Source organism: Macaca thibetana, chromosome 6 (assembly GCF_024542745.1).
Source record: "Macaca thibetana thibetana isolate TM-01 chromosome 6, ASM2454274v1, whole genome shotgun sequence".
Lineage (NCBI taxonomy): Eukaryota > Metazoa > Chordata > Mammalia > Primates > Cercopithecidae > Macaca > Macaca thibetana.
The window spans coordinates 9,063,002-9,080,702 of NC_065583.1; the positions used below are offsets into that span (position 1 = coordinate 9,063,002).

A 17,701-nucleotide genomic window follows, 5' to 3' on the forward strand; every position below is an offset into this window, starting at 1 on the left:
TAGCAGAAGAAAATTTTTAAAAATCGAGTTTTCAATTAATATTTAATATGGGAAAATACCTATAACATTAAATGAACAAAAGATTCAAAACTGAACACATGGTTTGATTCTACTTTTGTAGAAAATGTGTACATAGGATTCATAGGAAAAATACAGAAATACATTAAAATGTGAGTGGTTATCTCTGGGTAGAAATTTGCTGCTTATAGTTTTCTAGTTTTCTCTTTTTCTCTAATGAACGTAAATTGATTCTTATAATCAGAAAAAAGGCGTATAAATAACGGTAGAATAAAACAGGCAGTTTTTTTGAAAAAGCATTTTAGACAGTACGTGTTTCTGGAAGTCTCGGTGCAACGCACTTTTCCCGGGCTCCCTGCCCCACTCACAGTTGCCCGCTCCTAAAGGCGCTGGCCTTACCCTGCTCCTGCTAACACTCTGCCTCTGCCCCCACCCCAACTCCTCCTCCTGTCCCCCAGCGGCTCCACGCCAGAGCCCATCAGTGCAGCATCCTTATTAAGAGCGTGGCCTATGGTGACCAGCAGACTTAAGTTCAAGTCCTGGCTTTAGCTCTTCCTGGCTATGTGACCTTAGGTATGCCATTTCACCTCCCAGAGCCTCAGCTCCCTCAGCATAACATAGAGCGATAATGGTAAACACCCCCATGTTATGGAAATTACTTTCATGAAGAGTAATACAGAGCATGGCACTAAGTGCTCAAAACATTAATTATGATCATAAAAATGTAATAGAGCACTTATTGTGGGCCCAGCGCTGCTGTGTGCTGGGTGAACAGAGGTGAATACACAGGCGTGGCTCCTGTGCTCATGGAGCTCCCTTTCAAGCGGGAGAGTAAGGCTCTATGAAGCTGTCTTACAGAAAACTGTGCCAAGTGCCACCAAGAGCCTCTGTCCTATGTGGGGAAGTGTCAGTGGGGGAACTCTGAGGCTCCAAGAGGTCACAGAGCTGGAGAGTGACAGAACCGGGATTCTCTGAGGGTGTAAAAACGGGGACTAAGCAGGCCAGAAAAGGCCTCCCTGACTGATCAACGGGCTGCGACCTGGAGATAAGAGAGTGGTGGCTGGGCAGGTTCTCCAGGCACAGAGAACAGCACATGTGAAGACTCTGAGGTGCCGGAAGCATGGTGTGTCTACAAGGCTGGGTTACAATGAATGTGACATTGTGCTGGGTACCTGGCACATGGCAGCCCCTCAGAAAAGGTTGCATGGCCTCACTTATTCTCTGTGGAAGGAGCTTTGTTCCTCTTGGGCATGGGCCCTGATTGAGAGAGGCCCAAGACAGCACAGCGTCGGCCTAGGCCAGACACTTCAGAATCCATTGCTAAAAGGGGCATTTCTTCTAAAGAGAACCAGTCGGCCATAGGCAGAAATCCAGCAACATCAAGAGGCACCGAGGAAGCATGTCGAGACTGCCCAGCTTCTACCTGTGGCTGAAACAAGTACACACATAACCATATTCTCAAGCATCTACTAGATGCAGCTCCATACACCGATTGTCCCCTTCAGTCCTCACCAGTATCCTATATGACTCTGTAAAATGGGCACATTTCACAGTGGGAGAACACTGAGGCTCTGAGAGGTGGAGTGAGTTACTGAAGGCCACTTAGCCTGGGGGTGACAGATGGGATTCCAGCCCAGGCTTTGAGTCCAGAGCAAGGCCCCTGGCTAGCAATACTGCCTCCCAATGCTGCTGTTCTCGTTCAGCTCTGAGAGCTGCCCAGCACCGGGCCAAAGTCGGAGTTTCAGTCTCCCTGGGCCTAATGTCCCCACCTCCCTGCCATGAATACCCACTGAGCACCAACACACAGCAGCAATCTCCAGGCAGGTGCAAGGAGGCTGGGTACAAGGAGGCCCCTGACCTCCCACTTTCCCAAGCCACTTCCAGGGCCCAGCTCTTCTCTTTTTTCCCCTCCCCTTTCTCTCGTAGGTCCAATATATCTGGGCTGGAAGTAAAGCAGAATGTATGTCTCAAGAGAAACCATCTTTGTGTAGACATGAAAGTAAAGGCAAGGACAACTGGAGACAGAGGAACCCATCCATCAATCACCACTCTGTCTCTGCGGGACTGACTTGGGCCATGTACTAAAGACAGAAATGACAGGACTCACTGACACAGTGGATCCAAGGCAAGGAAAAGAGGAATCAAGAATGACACCTGGGTTACTGGCCAACCAACCAAGTGGGTGCTGCCACTTACTGCCAATGGCCAACCAAGTGGGTGGTGCTACGTATTGCCAATGGGGCTGGCTGAGAAGCAGGAGGTGGGGGATTCAAGAGTTGTGTCTGAGCATGTTCAGTGTGGGATGCCCCTCGGATGCAGGAGGAGAGGCTGGATAGGAGTGGGAGGCCTGGGGTTCAAGGGAGATGGGTTTGGGAGCCAACAGCCTAGATGTGAAGTCCAATGATTGGCTCAGATGACTTGGAGAAAGAGGGCAGATAGAAACAGGCTGGCTTTATGACAATCTGTTGAATGCTACAGTTGTTCTTAGATGCCTTCCAATATGCATATTGTATTACACAATTTAAGAATGTAAAAAGGAAAGAGTGAGCCCAGGATAGAACCCTGGGGCTTTCAACATAGCGAGGACAGGCAGGGCGAGGGGTGGCCAGGAAAGCAGGAGGAACGGCAGGGGCTCGGGAAGGCCCAGGAGCCACAAGCAGCAACATTCAAGCAGCCGGGAGAGGTCACCTGGGCTGAAAGTGAGGGGCCGGTAGTAGGCCCAGGATGCAGGCTCCGGGTCTGACAGGCTGAAGGTCAGTGATGGGCGGGGACGCACGCCTCAGGGCACAGCTTAAGAGGGAAAAGGAGAGGGTGGCATAACCAGCACTTAAGAAAGACCTGCTCTGAGGGAGGGAGGGCAGAGAGACAGGACTGTGGCTGGTGAGGGGCTGGCGGAGGGTGTTTAAAAAGATGGACGCCACTGGGGCTCTTCCGTGTGCTCACGGGGATGATTCAGGGGAGGCAGAGGAAGTGGACAAATGACAGGAACCATGGCCATGAGCAGGCAGGAGGAGACAGGAGCAGAGCTCCTTGTCCATGGCCATGGGGGGAAGGCTGATGGGGTGGGCACCAAGGGAGAGGGGTTCTAGAAAAGAAGATGGCAAACATTGGCCTTGGTGTGCTGAGGCAGGACCCAGGTCTGTGGGCCACTGACCTCGTGCTTTTCCAGATGCCCTTCTGCCAACCAGAGAAGGCTGGACTGCAGACACAGGCCTCGTTTGGACCCTGGCCAATTCTGGATGTGACCTCAGTTTGCCCACCTGCAAAGTGGGGACCCTCATCCCATCTCAGTGGCCTGTGGGGAAGATTAAAGAGGGCAGAACACAGGGATCACGATGCGCTCAGCTCCGTGCCTGCACAGAACAGGCCTTCAGAAGCCCTTGGTGGGACAGGCTGGCGGCCATGCAGTGGCAGTCTCGCTCCAGACTGGGAAAGGACAACCCTTCAGGACACCCTGCCATGCAAATGATTTATGTTGGGGTGAGGAGGTGGGTGCTGGCCTGGTCTGTTTGGAAAAAAAGAACACTAACCGCAAAGCTAATGACTGTGTGTGGCTCCCACTGGGGCTCTGCCTAAAGCCAGCAGCACAGCAGCGATCCTCCCGGCCTGAGGTGTGCTTACAGGCCCCTCACAGAGACAGCTCCTGGCTCCACACCTCCCTCCCTCACCATGGCCACTGACCAGCTGGGAGACCTTGGGCAAGTCCCTGCCCTTCTCTGGGCCTCAGTGTCCTCTCCTGCAGCCTGGAATGGTGCGCCCAGACCTCTGAACCCTGCATTTAGCTCCATAAGTTCAAGTCTTCATCAAACACTTTGTTTATAACAATAATGAACAAACTCTGACTTTAGGACCACCAACAGTTATGTAACCTTGGTCAAGTTCTCTATCCATGTGGAGTCTGCAAATGAGTTTCCTGCCTCACAGGATTCTTGTAAGGAACAGAAGACGTGACCCACGTCAAGCTCTCAGCATTGTGCCTGGCACAGAGTAAGTGCCTAGTAACTATCTTTAACAAGGGATCTCAGCGCTTCCAAGCTGGGCAAATGACTCCTTTCCAAGGCCCATGCAGGGCTGTTGCTTCTGGCTGCCTGGCATCCACTCCCTTTCTTCTGGTAATAGCACCCAGCTTTTCTTTGGAGGGAACTGCCCCACCCCCACCTCCCATTGCCTCAGGAGTTGGGAGGGGGGCCTTCACCTGGCCAATCACTTCATCTCATCCCCCTGGCCATGGAGATGGGTTCAGAGATAGGCGTGTGACTCAGGCCGGATCCATGAGGCTACATCTAGAGACAATGGGCACACCTTCTAGGAAAGCAGCTCTTCTGTTGGATTTGTTAAGCTCGTGGGATGCAAGACTGGAAATGCTGGTGGCCTTTCCTCCACCCCAAAGGGACAGTCCGGCTGAGGATGAGGCCACCAGAGAAGACAGCAAAATGAGAAATGAAGACAGACAAGTATGCCAGGTGCTGTTCTTTGGGTCCCTGCATTGAACCAGGCTTAAAGGCAACCATTCCCAGGAATTTTCAGCCACATGCTTTCTTTTTCTTTTGTTTTTTTTCCTTAAGTGAGACTGAACTGAGTTTCTGTCCCTTGCAACCAAAGATTTCTGACAATATGGTCTGATATGCCACGACCCTCGACTGGCATTGCTTGTTCAATCTGACCAGCTTTCCACCACTGGGCAGAGGAAGGACGGCAGGGCTGACACTGACCACCCTGGAGCTGCCTAGGAAGAGGGGCAGGGCTGCCTCAAAAAAGCACGGGGCCTGAACTCAAGGACCTCCAGAAAGGGCTTCCACAGAAAAGAGACATAAGTTGAGTATCGCTGATCTGAAAATCTGAAATGTGAAATGCTACAACCTCTGAAGTTTTGGAGCACAAAACATGAAAAAACACTAATCTAGAATCATCAACAGTGATTTTCGGATATCAGATGAGTGATGCTGAAATGTTAACTATAATACAAATATTTCAAAATGCAAACACGTCTAAAATCTGAAATGCTTCTGATCATAAGCATTTCTGATAAGGGATACTCCACCTCTAATAAATGCTTCCTGGAGCCAGGGAGAGGAGAGGGAAAGGAGTGCATGGCCCGGCAGAAGCTTCCGTTCCTGGCTCCAGGAACTGCTAAATTCAGCGAAAAGTAATTTTCCTGTGCCCAGTCCCTTCTCTTTGGCCCTGAGGAGCATCTCAAAAAATCTAAGCCTCTCAGGATGGACCCACTCACTCCAGGACCCACAAGCCCCTCCTGATCTGTACCCCAGAGAACATTAAACAAGCATAGAGCAGCCCTCTGAGACAATGCGCCCGACAGTACTATCTGCGTGTGTGGCTTGGGGGACTGGTAGTAACCCAGGTGTCCCTCAATGGGCAGGGGCCACAAGGGAGAAAGGAACCAGATAGGCATACAACAGTACAGATACATCCCAAAAAAGGGTGAGTGGAAAAAGAAAAACAGAATAAGATCCTTAGCACAATACCATCCATATATGCATATAAAACAAATCTACCTATTTTTAAAAGATACATTTGGCCGGGCGCGGTGGCTCATGCCTGTAATCCCAGCACTTTTGGAGGCAGAGGCAGGCGGATCACCTGAGGTCAGGAGTTGGAGACCAACCTGACCAACAGGTACCCAGTAGAAACCCCGTCTCTACTAAAAATACAAAAATTAGCCGGGCGTGGTGGCAGATGCCTATAATCCCAGCTACTCGGGAGGCTGAGGCAGAAGAATAGCTTGAACCCAGGAGGCAGAGGTTGCAGTGAGCCAAGATCGCACCATTGCTCTCCAGCCTGGGCAACAGAGCGAGACTCCAAAAGATACATTCTTGGGATTATGAATCAGAGTGATGCCTATCTGGTCAGGAGAAGGCATGAAAAGGAGTGGGGATTGAGGATGAAGCAAAACAGTTAAAGCAAGAGACAGGGTCTACATGGCCCCTGGACAGAGGAGTCCGAAGAACTTGACACCCAAGGTTCCCAAGCAAGGAGGGAGGAAGGAAGGGAGAATATACACCTACGCAAAGGGGATGCAAAAGGGATCATGAGCACAACCGTGGCAGCACCTGGGGGCCCTTAAGAAATCCTAACTCCTGGGTGCCACCCCCAGAGGTTCTGATTTAATTGGTCTGGGTGCAGCCTGGGAAATGGGATTGTCAGAGCTCCCCAGGTAAGCACAATGCGAACTAAATACTGCTGCAGCAGTCTTCCAGTCCTGGCTCTGCCACTGACCGTCTTGGTGGTTCTAGGCTCGTCACTTTCCTTCTCGGAACTCTGGATTCTTTATCTAGAAAGGGCACCCCAGGGTCTGGCCCATAGATGCAGCACTCTCTGCTGCAGCTGGACTCCATGCAGGAAGATACTGGGTTGGGCCCACAGTTCCACCAGGCAAAAAAAAATATGTGAGGCCTACGAGCCCTTTTTTATTTCTGAGACTTTGGCTCAAGAGCGAGGGCAAATAAAACACACCCCAGCCCCACAGATGGGGTGGATGCTTCTTAGACAAGGATTGCCAGATGAAATGCAGGATGCTCAGTTACATGTTTTTATTTAATTTATTTTTTTGAGATGGAGTTTTGCTCTGTCACCCAGGCTGGAGTGCATTGGTGCCATCTCGGCTCACTGCAACCTCGCCTCCCAGGTTCAAGCAATTCTTCTGCCTCAGCCTCCCAAGTAGCTGGGATTACAGGAGCCTGCCACCAGGCCTGGCTAATTTTTGCATTTTTAGTAGAGACGGGGTTTCACCATGTTGGCCAGGCTGGTCTCGAACTCCTGACCTCAGGTGACCCACCTGCCTCGGCCTCCCAAAGTGCTGGGATTACAGGCGTGAGCCACTGCGCCTAGCCACATTTGAATTTCTGATAAACACTTTTTTTTTTTTTGCATAAGTACGTCCCAAATATTGCATGGGATATGCTTGTACTAAAAAATTTTCCTAATTAGCCAGGCATGAGCCTGTGGTCCTGGCTACTTGGGAGGCTGAGGCAAGAGGATTCTTTGGCCCCAGGAGGTGGAGGTTGCAGTGAACTGTGTTCATGCCACTGCACTCCAGCCTGAGTGACAAGAATGAAACCCTGTGTCAAAAAAAATTTTTTTCCTTGTTTATCTGAAATTCAAATGTAACTGGGTGTCCTATATTTGTATTTGCTTAGTTTGACAACCCTATTTACCCAAATGCCACTTTTTTTTGTTGGTTTTCAGGCTTTATCAGGTGCGACCTGATTGTGGTGAGGGAGGAATGAAGGGGTCTCAGGGGTTTTCAATTCTAGAATTTACAACTGGGAAGCTCTAAAGGAACCATGTCAGCCCCTTGTTCCCTGCGATGGAAAGGAGTTCAGAGTGCTCAGGACAGCACAGAAACTGGCTGTCTCTTTACATATCCATTGGGTACCTTGGACACCACCTTCAGGAAGCCAAATCCTCCCAGGTATTGGGAGATTGCGGGTGGGATTTTTGATGTTCTCATGGTGCCTCATCCTGTCCTGGAAACAGCAGGGTATTTGTCTCCTGCACTTAAACCATACAAAATCATGACTGCTTAGCTTCTTATGTTATTGTAACGTTTTTCCTGATTATAAATCATTGTTATCTTGGAAAAAAAAAGTCACTCATAATCCCTTTACCCAGATGTAACCAATGACAACTTGCTTTTCCTCTGGGAAGAAAATAAACACTCATTGAGCCTCAATCACGTGTCAGAAACTTCCCCTCTGTTATCTCATATAACCTTCAGAAAGGACAATAAACCTTATTGCTCTTTCTGACTGTAAAAGCAATACAAGCTCTTTACATATATGTATTTTTAAAAGGTGACTCAGAGATATAAGTAAAATTCACCCATGATCTTATCACCCATGGATGAAATTCCTTCTAATCCCATTTTCCTCTTTTATGTTTGTGTTTCCTGCAGATCATATGACGCAGAGAGAAAAAAAAAAAAACAGAATAATTCTGTGATCATTGTCCTGTGGCACCTGTGCCAGGTACTTTCCATCAATGAGCACAGCTCAGGGATGACCTGTAGATAAGGGAAGCTGAGGCTCACGTCTGCCATGTCACACTGACGTTCCAGCAGACTCTACCTCTCCCTTCCTAGAATGTTGTAGCAGTTCAATAAGGGTTTGCTGAATAAGGAAATGGAGTGGGGGGGGGAGTTCACCTCACAGATTTATGCAGCCTCATTAAGTCATCAGAGGCTGCTTCCAATTTGTATTTTTTTAAAAAAATCCGAATCCACTTGAGCTGATTATGGAGTGGCTGTGATTTCTTGGCTGTTACTCAGAGACATGGGCTGCGAATGAGCAGGTGAATGAGGTGGGATTGCTTCCCTGCTGGATAGGAACAAAGAGCTCCAAAAAAGATGATGGGAAATCTAGGTTTCAGAAACCTGTATCTCCTGGAGGTGAAATAACAAAGCCTTTCATGGAGAAGAGCATGAGGGGACACAGTTAAAATGCCCAAGTAAGGCTCCAGCTTGGAGGGTGGGTAGTTCTTCACAATCTGGTCTAAGCCTGGAATTTGGACACATGCTCCGGCTCACTTGCAAATGGGCAGAGCTTCTTATTTCTTAGCTGTTACTTCTTGAGTGCCTTCTCTGTGCCAGGAACTGTGCTGCATCCCTTTTAGACATCATCTCATGTAACCTTATCAATAATCCCATGGCGTGGGTGCTATCATGAGTCCATTTTGCAGATGAAAAAAAAAAAAAAAAACTGAGGCACAGAGAGGTTCAGTCACCTGGCCAAGGCCACACAGCTGGCAAATGGAGAGTCACTTCCAGAACAGAGGTCTGTGTGATCCAACACCCTGTTCTTGACCACTCAGATGTTCTACTGTCTCCCTACTTCTGTGGGTTGGGGCATAGCTTGGATGCATGAATCTTTCCTCCTTGCCTAATGGTGGGCTAATGAAGGGGATGAGGTAGAGGAGCAAGAAGCCCAGGCCAGGGTTCTCCCACAAGATGCAGCTGAAAAGCCAGAAATAGCTCAAACATTCAGATATACCAACTCTGGTCATCCAGCTCATGGGATACTGCTTAGCACACTTAGCAATAAGAATGAACAAACTACTGCTACAGCAACAGTGTGGATGAATCTGAAAAATACGATGCTGAGATAAAGAAGCCAGATACCGATGGGTGAATACTGTGTGATTCCATTCACATGAAGTTCAAAAACAGGCAAAACTAACCTATGGTGAAAAATCAGAAGAGTGGCTACCTCTGGAGAAGAGAAGGCTTGACTCAGAAGGATCAACTCTGGGGTTATGGACAGGTGTATCAGTCTGTCAACATCTGCAAACCTTTAGATCCATGCATTTCAGCAATGCATGTAAGCCACACCAAGAGCTGTGTCCAGATTCCCTGACAAACCTGCTCTCCCTTTACTCCCCAAGAGGTCAAGGCTGGGCTGGTTCCGGTGCAATCTGTAGGTTTAAGCGCTAAGGTCTCAAACAGAAAGCAGATGAGTGGTTGCCCGGGCTGGAACGAGGGGACAATAGGGAGTGGCTGCTTAATGGGTAGGGTTTCCCTTTGGGGTGATGACATGTTTTAGAGCTGGATAGAGGTGATGGTTGCCAACTATATGCCACTCAGTTGTACACTTAAAAATGGTTGCTGTTCTATTATGTGAATTTTACAATTTTTTAAAAAAGCTCTTGAGATACAGGCAGCAAACTTCTACTCCCATGAATTCTCACCATCAGGATTTGGGCATTAGCGGCTGCCTCCTCCGTGAGAATCGGGCTCACACCTGTCAGCCTCCCCAGCACCCCAAGCCCCTTAATGTGGGCCAGGGTTTGCCACACCCAACTCCTCTCTGCACGTGCCGTGGAGGTACTCCACGGGTGTTTATGATCAGAGCCTAAGTTTGACGCTGAGTGGGTGAATGAACGACTAAATGAGCAAATGGAAGTGTGTGAATGAATGCGCGAAGGAGCGAGCAAATGAATACATGTGCGAATGAGTAAATGAAAGAGTGAGTGAATGAATGAACAAATAAACTAGGAAATGAAGGAATGAGTTAGTGAATGAACCTGGGCCAGAGCATGGGTTCAAGCCATGTGGGTCCCAATCCTGGCTTTGCAGCACAAATAATTTAACCTCTTCATGCCTCAGTTTTCGCATCTGTAAAACGGGAGGGTAGGTTGTGAGGAATAAATGAGTTAAAAGGCGTAAAGCGCTTAGTGCCACGCCTGGCAAAAGGAGCCCTCCGTAAGTGACTGTGGCTACTAATGAAACACACACCCACGCGCAAGGGTACCGCTGCCAGGTCCCCAGGGGGCGCCGCGCCCGCGACCTACCCAGAAGCTGCACCTCGTCGGTGATGCCGTAGACGTCAATGAGCGCCCAGAGCGGGCCGCCCACGGCCACGCCGCAATGGAAGAGCACTGGCTCGCCGTCGTTCACGCTGTAGAACACGCGGCCGTGGCGGTCCGCCCAGTAGGCCAGCACCGTGTCGCGCAGCGCCAGGTTCTCGGGCAGTGCCTTGGCCCAGTAGCCGGGCCGCGTGACCAGGTCGGGGCAGGCGTACTTGGGGATGTCCTGGGCGCTCATGAGCGACGGATCGTGCGCAGTGAAGCCGAAGCGCAGCGCGCCGCTCCAGCCCGGGCGCACTGCCACCAGGCGCAGCCGCACCTGCTCGTACAGCCGGATGGGCCTCTGCGTGAACGTGACGCCGTTGCAGAAGCTGTTGCGCCGCGTGGCCCGGCGCGAGTGGCCGTCCAGCCGCACGTTCTTGCCTTTAGCCTGCGCGTGGAAGCGCGGCGCCTCGCCCAGGACCGGGCGCCGCTCGGGACCGGGGCCACAGCACGGCCGGGTGGCCAGGAGGCGCGCCGGTGGGCTCGGGTCTGCGGAAAGAGACAGGCAGCACGGTTAGGCCTCCTTCGAACTCCTGCGGGCCCCGATTGGTCTTTATTTAATTTCATTTGAAATTCCATCTTCATTGGACTGGTTATTGATAAGAAGGTTCCAGGCTACACCAAACGGCGACCGGCCCTAACCGGCCCTAATCTCTTTGCCACAGCAGTCACCATACCCATTCCACAGATAAGCAAACCAAGGTTTAGTGCGTGTGTGGTGAAGCACTAGAGCTGTTTCACTGTCAGAGGGGCCAACACCAAGAGCTTGTCACGACAGCCAGCCAGGGGCCACATCACTTCTCTATCCCCATCAAATCCCTCCAAATCTACAAGGACCTTCCGGAGCCACCTCTGGGCCACAGAGCGCCTCCAAAAGTCCTGGATTCTTGGGGTTAGTAGTGGAGGTATTTGGCTGCTTTTCTCTGTGCAGAGCATCCAAATACCTCCCCTGCTTTTATTCAAAAGCTAAGACAGGTCAGTCAATAGAAACGGCCATGGCAGCCTGATTCCCAGCTCTGGCACTTCCTAGGTGGGAGGTATGGGGCAGAGCTGTCACTTCTCTAGCTTGTCTTTTTGCCTGGAAAACGGGGACATGACTCCACTCACTGCTGAAAGAGAATGTGGATGAAGTCCCTGGAGTACTACCTGGCACAGTGTGTGTGTGTAACAAAAGTCATTAATCATGATATTATTACTGATGATATATATTACTGAGGTTCCAAAGCACATCCAAGCCAGGATTCAGGGACTTCCCCTCCCCTCAGCCACAGAAAATGAAGGCATTGCTTATGAGCAACGTTGGCTTTTCCGGAACGGACACCTTTGGGGTTCATTTCTAAAGACATTCTGCTTTGAAGGACCTGGGGAATCCCGGGGTGGTCTTTCAAAGGACCTGGTCACAAAGCCAGGTGGCTCAATGTCAAGTGGGATTCTTCCTCTCTCCCTACCTTTCCTCCTCCCATCCTAGGGGCGGTTCCTGGGGGGCTCTGGGATCCTGGGGGGTGGCAGGGCGGGTGATTACTACATGAATCTCTGCTGCTCTTCACCCAGCAGCTGACTACAATTTACATGGCAAATTCTCACAAACCACAGGCCGCCCAAGGCACACAATGAGAAGAATGGCGACCCCGGGAATGAAAGACCACTCCTCCCACGCCCAGCCACGGGGCGCACTGTGCTCTGGGCGCACCACAGAGTGCAGGCGGGGGCGGGGTGGTTCGAGGAGTGCTGAGCCTGATGGGAGCTAGGGCAGGGGAAAATGAAGAGGGAGAGGCAATGACGAGGCAAACAAGACATGCAGCCCCTCCCCAGGCCCTGGAAGAAGGAAGGCCCAGTCACGGGGAGAGGAAATCATGCCTGGAAGCTGGGAGGCCGCTCTCCAAACAGAAGCTGCTGGCCCACAGAAGACAAAATATAAGGAATAAAAAAGCCAAGGTTCCACATTAGAAAGGAACATAAGGGGCTTCAGTCATTCATTCACTTAACACATATGAAGCGAGTGCGTAGTATGCACCAGGCACCATGCCAGGCACTGGGAATACAGCAATCACCAAGACAGACAAGGTTGTTGCACTGATGGAGCTGACATTCCAGTGGGCAAAGTCAGACGATAAAAAACATACTCTCCCTGGTGGGAAGCATTACAGAGTAAAACTCAGTCAACGAGGCGGGGCAGAGAGAGCTGTTTTCTTAGGACTTTGCGGAAGGGCCTCCCTGATGAGTGACTTTGGAGCCGAAGCCTGAAGGAGGGAAGCAAATGAGCTGGGAGGGTGGTTGGGGGAAGATCATTTCAGGTAGGAGGTACAGCAAGTGCAAAGGCCCTGAGGTGTGGCTGAGAAATGACAAGGAAGCCAGTGTAGCCAGAATGGTGGGAGCAAGGAGGGAAGCGGGTAGAAATGAGATCAGAGCTGGGGTGGGGAGTGGGGAGAGCCTGTTTGATTTTTCTTTAACCATTTTACTTTGAATGCGATGAGACCTTACTGAAGATTTAGAGGCGAGACATGATAGGAGTGCCCAGGCCACGGTGTGCAGAGTGGACTGCTGGGAGGCGGGGGCAAGGATGCTCAGGCCAGCAAAGCTCCTGGATTATTCCATGGCAGAGATCATGATGGCTCCTATCGGGGGTGGGTACCAGTAAAGCTGGTGGGAAGGGGTTAGATTCTGGATATGTCTTGAAGGTAGTACAGCTTTGAAGGTTTTCATTCATTTTTATATAGGAAAAAGAAAACATTCAGTCTACTTGCTTTGGACATTTCAACTATATTCAATAGATAAAACAAATTGAAAAAGGCCTTTTGGTTCTTTTTTTTTTTTGAAATGGAATCTTTCTCTGTTGTCCAGGCTGGAGTGCAATGGCATGATCTCAGCTCACTGCAACCTCCACCTCTTGGGTTTAAGCACTTCTTCTGCCTCAGCTTCCTGAGTAGCTGGGATTACAGGTGTGCACCACCATGCTCGGCTAATTTTTATTTTATTTTTAATTTTTTTTTTAGTAGAGACAGGGTTTCGCCATGTTGCCCAGGCTGGGCAACCTCAAGTGACCTCAAGTGACCCACCCACCTCGGCCTCCCAAAGTGCTGGGATTACAGGCGTGAGCCACCGCACCCAGCTGACCTTTTGGTTCTATAACAGACACTTGAATGGGAAGCAGAATGGTGGTAAGGACAGGGTAGGGAGATACCAGTAGTAGATCCCGGAGGGCAGGGGCTTGTCCATGCCATCTTTGGTTTCTCTGGGCTCAGCACACACCAGGCTTGATAAACACCAGTTGCTGCCTGTGTTACAGTGAGAGCTTGAGCAGACCTCAGGGATCGTCTTCTCCAACAAGCCCATTTTACAGATGGGAAAATGGGCCATCAGAGGGAGAGGGGTCTGCCCAAGCTCAAGGTCAGTCAGGGTCAGGGCAGAAAGCCCTTTCTTGGGCTCTTCTGGCCAGGCCACCCCTGATGCAGGGAGGCAGAATATGGAGGTCATTTTCATGCAAGAAGGGTAAGGCCCAGGAGGGGTGGCTGAGCACCATCTCCCTCAGCGTTGGGCTGTGGTGAAGGCCTCCGCCTTTCTACACCTCCCACCACAGTTAGTCATGGGGGCACCTGCTGTTTCTGCCTGCCCAGTATCCATCCCTCTTTTTCTGGCTACTATGCTCCAGTTTTCCTTGGGAGATCTTGCTTTCCGCCAGCTAGTGGATTGACCTCACTCCAACTCTAGAGACTAGGGTAGCCAATCAGATGATGGCAGACTTTTTGGCTAGGGGCGCCCTCTTCTGCTCTAAGCCAGGTTGAGCTGGGTTTCTGATACTAGCAACCAACAATGTCCTGACTGATAGAATCACGGCGCATTCAGACACTTCCTCTGGGCTGGTCATGTGTCATGCATTTCATCATTTAATCCTAGTAGTGTCTCTATGTGGTAAGGACTACTGTTATCCATCCCCAGCATGGATGAACAAATGGAGTTTCAGAGAGGTCGAGTCACTTGCCTAAAGTCACACAGCTGGTTTAGTTAAGGGCAGAGATGAAACCAGGGATTGAAGCCAGGTGTGTGTGATCCCAGCTCTGTTTGTTGTTGTTGTTGTTTGTTTGTTTTTTACCATTTTACCATAGTCTCTCTGCCTTTTAGAAACCAACACAAGATTGACAGAAGGGCTGGGCCATAGACCCCTAAGGCAGGAGAGGGAGACTAGAGGCTGCCTATTGACTTCCTTCATCCCTGGGCAGAATTGACAGGCACTGGACTGGCACAGGTAGCAGACAAAATGTTCATTCCAGTGCTCATTCATTTCTTCATCCAGTACTCCTTCCTGCAGATCACATACATCCTGCCTTCGTGGAGATCTGAGTCTCTCCAGGTCAAGCAGACACACAGCTGAATGCCCAATGACAACAGGCATAATAAAGACCATCTCAGGCGATGGCACTGGGGGGACTAGGGACCTGCAGGAGGCCCTGGACTCAGCTAGGGGCTGGGAATAGTGGGATGCCCATTGAGCCAGGTCTCGAGGGAAGAGAGGGAGCCAAGGGGAACGGTAGGGGCAGAAGCAGGGAGAGGCTGGAATTTGGAGGGAGGGTAAAGTGATATGGTAGGTGTGGCAGAGGGTGTGCCAGGTTGGGCAGTCACTGCCTTGCAGAGGTGAGGGCGAGGGTGCTGCAGACATCACAGGAACCAGATGGGAAGGCCCTAAATGCCAGCCCAAGAGACTCAGACTGCACTGCACGGGCAAGAGGGAGCTACTACAGGGCTTTTGGCAAAGCAGGGCCACGGCCACGCCCACACTGCCTATCAGGGAGGGGCCTCCAGGGCAGCAAGGAGGGTGGACAGAGTCAGGCTGTGGGCCATCTCTAGAACCACGAGGTTAAGAGGAAGGGACAAATCCCAAATGAGCAGGGGAAGCAGCACCGGGTGTAGACCATCGGCGGAGGTAGCTCAGGGACAGCAGAGGCCTGTGCTGTCCATGCTCACGGTGGCCTTGTACAAGGCACTCAGCTCCTGGTGCAGCTTCGCCCAGTGCCCAGCAGGCCAAGGCCCCCTCCAGCTGCCAAATCCTCCAGGAAACATTAAATATGACCACACATCAAAAGCCCTTCTGAGCACCAGCGGCCATGGTCAGCCTTATTTGATGATTTTTATCTCCCCTCCCCTTCACTGTTGTTTTCTGACCTCATCTCTCCGTCGGAGAGTTTCTTTACAGAAGGGCTTGGGAATCCCAAGAGATGTTCTTTAAGAGCGGCCTGCAATTTAAATGAATACTGGGGTGGAGAGAAGTACTGCCTTGTTACTATAGGGGAAGTTTCCTGCAAAACCAACTATATGTTAGGATAAAATGCGGCCAAGAAACCAGCGAAGTTTACATATTTGTTTAATCTTGATTATATGATCTGACTTCCTTCAGGGAATAAGAGATAAACACTCTTATTTCCAGCCCCCCACCGCCCCCCGAGACCAGAGCTCTGACGTGAGATAAAGAAAACTAGAGTTAAAAAGTTTCTAAGAGGATGTGTTATTTACACAAATTGAAAATGCTTAAAATAAAAGAAAAACAACAAGCAATCTCAAATAGTACACCAGCATCTGCTTTTAGCTGGGTTCAGGGAAAGCGGTTCCTATAAGAAACAGAAAAATGTGGAGGTTGGACTCCAGGGGCCCTGTGGATCATCCTAGTTTGGAGATGTCAATGGCAAACCTGAACTTTCTCATTTAAATTGCTAAAACAAACACAACAGCCACATCATAGAAAGTTCAGAAAAGAGGAGAAAGATCTACCCCACCGCCTGCTGCCTCTCCCCACTTTTGCACCCTGTCTCTGCATTTTGCATTGTCCCAGTCCTGATCGATCTCACATGAGAACCGTGGGCTATGCCCTCACCATGTACCATGGCTGTGCTGGATTTTTTTTTGACACATGATATCAGCTAATTCTTAAAACAAACCTTCACCTACAGGATTGGGGTCTCCATTTATCCAGCAGAAAACAAGGCTCCAGGGAGCAAAGACATTTCCTCGCAGCTGCAAGGCGGCAGCACTGAGATGTGACCCAGCCTGTCTGATCCCCAGCCCGTGCTTTTCCCCATCCTAACTCTTTTCCATAAGTACCACTGAAGTACTCAGTAATGTAAGTAGTTTCCTGACTTTCTTTTTTTTTTTTTTTGAGACGGAGTCTGGCTCTGTCACCCAGAGCTGGAGTGCAGTGGCCAGATCTCAGCTCACTGCAAGCTCCGCCTCCCGGGTTCCCGCCATTCTCCTGCCTCAGCCTCCCGAGTAGCTGGGACTACAGGCGCCGCCATCTCGCCCGGCTAATTTTTTGTGTTTTTAGTAGAGACGGGGTTTCGCCGTGTTAGCCAGGATGGTCTCGATCTCCTGACCTAGTGATCCGCCTGTCTCGGCCTCCCAAAGTGCTGGGATTACAGGCTTGAGCCACCGCGCCCGGCCAGTTTCCTGACTTTCTTTTTTTTTTTTTTTTTTTTTTTTGAGACGGAGTCTCACTCTGTAGCCCAGGCTGGAGAGCAGTGGCCAGATCTCAGCTCACTGCAAGCTCCGCCTCCCGGGTTCACGCCATTCTCCGGCCTCAGCCTCCCAAGTAGCTGGGACTACAGGCGCCCGCCACCTCGCCCGGCTAGTTTTTTGTATTTCTTAGTAGAGACGGGGTTTCACCGTGTTAGCCAGGATGGTCTCGATCTCCTGACCTTGTGATCCACCCGTCTCGGCCTCCCAAAGTGCTGGGATTACAGGCTTGAGCCACCGTGCCCGGCCTGACTTTCTTACCATCAGAATGCATAGCCAATTTTGTATCCTGCTTTTTCTTTTCTAACTCAACATTACATCAAAAGCATTTCCCCGCATCGCTCCCAAGCCTTCTCTGCTTGTTTCAAGGCTGTGGAATATTCCATCGAGGGCCAAATGTCCCCCACCGTTTGCCTCCTGGCAGTCACTACAACTGTTCCCCCAAATGGTCAAGTCTGTGGGTGCAGATTCTTAGCTTCTGGCGCCAGGACTAGACTCAAACAGACACCCTGTCGCTGGTAAAATAATAATAATAATAATAATAATAATAATAATAATAATAATAAAAAAATAAAACCTCATCTGCCAGGAAGAGGCCCCCAAACCACACCAGCGATGAAATCCCACTGGCCACCCTCGCATGAAAGACCGAGGCCCTGCTGGCCTTGGATGGGTGCTGGCCCCCAGCCAATGAGCCGCATCCCCTACTTGTGGCCAAGAATTGAGTCCAGGGACTCTAAGAAGTCGGGGAGGTGCGATTTCTGTGAGGTGGGAACTCAGTGGAGACCTTTGCAGTTGCCCTTCTGGTTCATAGAAGGGAGAAGGG

At 50.4% G+C, this 17,701-nt stretch overlaps 2 protein-coding genes across 3 annotated transcripts in view; both read right to left on the bottom strand.

Annotated features, from left to right (window-relative positions):
- The window catches only part of ATP6V0E1 (ATPase H+ transporting V0 subunit e1), a 380,972-nt gene that overhangs the window by 361,949 nt on the left and 1,322 nt on the right, over positions 1-17,701 (bottom strand). The gene's annotated exons all lie outside the window — the stretch shown is intronic.
- The window catches only part of NEURL1B (neuralized E3 ubiquitin protein ligase 1B), a 51,434-nt gene that overhangs the window by 11,591 nt on the left and 22,142 nt on the right, over positions 1-17,701 (bottom strand). The window contains exon 2 of one of the 2 annotated variants that reach the window (XM_050793214.1): positions 10,321-10,866. The exons of the other annotated variant lie outside the window; for it this stretch is intronic. Coding sequence (XP_050649171.1) covers positions 10,321-10,866 — 546 coding nt within the window. The remainder of the gene's footprint in view (positions 1-10,320; positions 10,867-17,701) is intronic. 2 annotated transcript variants of the gene reach the window in all.